General features: G+C 46.2%; 1 protein-coding gene across 1 annotated transcript; it reads left to right on the plus strand.

Moving 5' to 3' along the window:
* The first annotated feature begins 283 nt into the window (after positions 1–283).
* On the plus strand, positions 284–655 carry LOC149373791 (uncharacterized). The gene has a single exon (XM_089595716.1). The coding sequence runs from the start codon at positions 284–286 to the stop codon at positions 653–655; it is 372 nt and encodes a 123-aa protein (XP_089451842.1).
* The last annotated feature ends 3,245 nt before the right edge of the window (positions 656–3,900 follow it).

The following is a 3,900-nucleotide window of genomic DNA, read 5'->3' on the forward strand; positions in this document are numbered from 1 at the left end:
AGCCTTCCTCGATGACGACGGGATTCTGCGCGTCGGCGGGCGGCTCAAGCATTCGCCGCTGACCTTCGAGGAGCGGTACCCGCCGATCCTCAGCGGCGCCTCTTCCCTTGCTTCCATGGTCATCGCCTGGACGCACTCTCGGGCGCTGCACGTTGGATAACGTGTCACCAGTGCCTACGTCTGTAAGCGCGCTTGGCTCCTCGGTGGACCCCGGCAGATCAAGGCTCACCTCCGCAGGTGCGTCGTCTGCATCCGGCTGCGAGCACGACCGGCGACTCAACTCATGGCCCCACTGCCGTCGTCCCGAATCTCCCCTTCTCGTGCTTTTGCCTGCACCGGAGTGGACTACGCCGGCCCTTTCCATGTACTCTCCGCCAGAGGACGAGGAGTCCGGACCACGAAAGGCTACATCGCCGTTTTTGTGTGCCTCACCACCAAGGCCCTGCACCTGGAGCTGGTCGGCGATCTCTCAGCTGCGTCCTTCTTGGGCGCCCTCCACCGATTCGCTGGACGCCGTGGTTGGCCCGGCGAGATATGGAGCGACAACGCGAATTGCTTCCACCGCGCTGATGTTGAGCTGCGCGATGCCTTGCTGACAGCCGAGCTGGACTGGGGATTGGTCGCGGGCTCTCTCGCCGATCAAGGAATTGCTTAGAAGTTCATTCCACTGGGTGCTCCTTACTTTTGTAGCTTGTGGGAAGCCGCCGTCAAGTCACCCAAAAGTCACCTCCGGCGCGTCATGGGGTCACGCCATCTCACCTACGAGGAATTTTCTACGGTGCTCGTTGGCATCGAGATGGTCTTAAATAGCCGACCACTGACACCGCTATCTAGAGACACTGGAGACCTCGATATTCTCACCCCAGGGCACTTCCTCGTCGGTGGCCCTCTTAACTCCATCGTTCTGCCCGGCCCCCCTGCGGAGAGCTTGGATGCGCTCGCCCACTGGGAGCTCGTTCGGGGGGTCCGCGCCCAGTTTTGGTCCCGCTAGAGCCGAGAATACCTCAACACACTCCAACAGCGGTCAAAATGGACTACTCCTTGCCATAACTTCATCGTCGGCGATGTGGTCGTCCTCCTCGACGCTACACTTCTGCAGTCCAGCGGCCAATGGCCGATCGGCCGTGTCATCAGCGTCCACCCGGGAGCCGACAGCTTTGTCCACGCTGCTACCCTCAAGACGACGACTGGCGTGTACGAGCGATCCATCACCAAGATGGTCTTGCTGCCTGTGTCGGCGCCTCCCGCTGCTCCGCCGCCTCCAGAAGACTCCCCGACCGACCCCGGTTTGGCGGGCGGCACGTAGTTCTTCGATCCAGGATCGAGGCGGGCGGATTGTTTGGTTTCGCGCCCGAGCGCGACAGCCGAGCGAGGCGCTGCGTGCACTTCCGCCATGCTCACGGGCTTCTGCCTTGCCGGGAGCCGCCTCTGCGTTCGGGCACTTGAGCACTGCTCTCCGAGACGACCGGACGCTTGTCCCGCTCACACTGACGACGCCTCTCACGCTGTAATTAAGCCTCTTGTACAATATCTAATAAAGTGTTTTATCGAACAGCACTGATATAAAATAATTGATTGAAATATTGATTAACGAAAAACAACTGTCTGTAGAAATACACAAGAGTTTCACTGAGTCTTGCTGTTGATAATCACTGGTAGTTCGATGAAATGAACTATTTGGGCTGGTCTGCAGATTATGCAGTGAGTACCTTAAACAAAGCACTAAGTGCACTGCACTGCACAACTGAGTTTTGTCCACTGTATTGAGAGAGTTGATCAGAAAATTTACACTAGAATTTAAGGTGATGTATGCACCTTTGAATGCTAGAGTTTGGCAACGTAAATTTAGAGAGTCTATCTTCGACGAGAGCTGAGTATAATCTGGCGCTTACAGTATACAAAGCTCGCCGCGTGAATACGCACTCACACCTGCAGCGCGCCAAGTCGACCAATTATGATTGCCTACTAATCACCACTAGCTTTAACGTAGTCCCCAGAAACTTTCTCTTGGATCCTTAAAATGTTTTTTTTTTTTTTACATAGATACCCTTTTTACCTTTATGTCTGCGCCCACATCGGGTAACATCAGAATAACCGACTCACATAAAAATGAGATAAAATATACATTGATACTCGTTGGCTTTGACAAGGACAACATTTGAGGCTGGACTATTGCGTACAGGGAGGCATCATTGCTGAAGTTATATATAGTTTCGAACCGATCGTTTTTTAATTGACTAATGAGAACACTGATAATAATTTGATTCTTGGGTCAGCAGTTAATAAATATGAGTTTTGTTAAAAAAAGACATATTATATTAAAAAATAGTTGAATTTATAATGTTACGAACAACTTTTCCCGTCAAGACTGTTGTATTTTTTACAACTGTATTTTTAATGTGTTTTGATTTATAGAATGCCCAGGACTTCAAGAAAAAAGAAAGGGGGTTTCAGAGGTACAAAGTGTTCGACCTAAAAAATTAAAAAGGCTGCTCAGCACCAAAGGTGGCAAAAAACGTATTGTAGTATCTGATGCCTCTAAAACAGTTTTACATGACCGAGCCCACGATATTATTGAACTGGCAGGAAGTGATATAAATTTATTGAAACTGTATTTACAATTATGTAAAAAGCGGAGTAACTTGCAAGAAACAGTTAGTCTAAGTAAAAGTGTTTCACAAAATTTTCTTGTCAAACATTCAAATGAATCTTCCTTAGCATTTTACCTTAAGAACGATTACAGTAAAAAAAAAATATCAAAATTTACGTAAAAATACAACATCACTAAACGTTCTCATTTATCTGCCATACGTTGAAATCCGTAAAAAGATGCTTAAATGATTGTCTAAAGATATAGACCGGTCATTCTATTTTTAACGTAACGTTAATTTTTCGTAACCGATGTACAGTAAACCAAAATATTTAAAAAATTGGAAATTTTCCGTAGAATTCAATGATGTATTTTTAAAATCACTGACAGTCATGGGTCTTACCCAAAATTGCGGCCAAAGTTGGTCAAGACCACGTTTTTGCGTTTAAAAAATAAAATATGCTATGGAGTAAAAAAGTTTTCTACAAAAATTGTAGAATTAATTATTACCGATCGACCTAGCCCGGTCCGGTGTTAAAAAATTGTGAAATGAAGTGGTAATTTAAAAAATACCGTTACAAATCGCGTTTTTTAAAATGCTTTTATCTCTCATAAAAAAAATTTATAATGAAAGTGTATTCCTTGGCAAGCCTAACAAAAGTGTTTTTGAAAATTTGACAAACAATAAAAAGTTTTTGCAAAACCAATTTTATCGAAATAAAAGAATTTTTTTTAATGCCAATAAATTGTTACGTACGATATGCTAGGCATATCATACTAACTCCCCCTGGTGACCACGAAGCTACCTTATCAAGAGGGTACTGACGGGAGGGGAACGAGGTAATATAAGGCCCAGCAAGCTTCAAAATCGAGAGAACGAAGGGAATACTCGGGCAGACAGAGAGAACGAAGAGAAGACTTGCACAGACCGAGGAAACGAAGAGAAGACTCGCACAGACGGAGAGAACGAAGAGAACACTTGGAGAGATCGGGCAATTAATTGGGAACACACACGCGTCTTTGCCTTACAAATAAGTATCTTAAATAAAAGTCTTTAAGGTTTCAAGGTTTTGATCGTTCTCGCGAAGCACCTCCTTATTTTTTGGTTAACCCACGTGACAGTTTTGGTGCTAGGTGTGGGGTTTGGTAAGAGTCAAAATTTTTTTTTGCACGCCGAGAAGCACACATAGTGCAGTGCCGCGAGAATACAACGATTAAAAATCGAGGAGCCGAGAAGCCGATCAAAAAGGACAGGAGCAGTCATATTCTGCAAGCGACGGTGACATCAACCCGCAGGAAAACAGGACTAG

The sequence above is a fragment of the Copidosoma floridanum genome, unplaced genomic scaffold (assembly GCF_036245765.1).
Source record: "Copidosoma floridanum isolate Cflo_tuat_1 unplaced genomic scaffold, Cflo_Japanese_pri ptg000027l, whole genome shotgun sequence".
Classification (NCBI taxonomy): Eukaryota; Metazoa; Arthropoda; class Insecta; order Hymenoptera; family Encyrtidae; genus Copidosoma; species Copidosoma floridanum.

Excerpts from the sequence above, each read along its gene's own strand:
- LOC149373791 (XM_089595716.1), top strand. The coding sequence starts at position 284 with ATGGCCCCACTGCCGTCGTCCCGAATCTCCCCTTCTCGTGCTTTTGCC.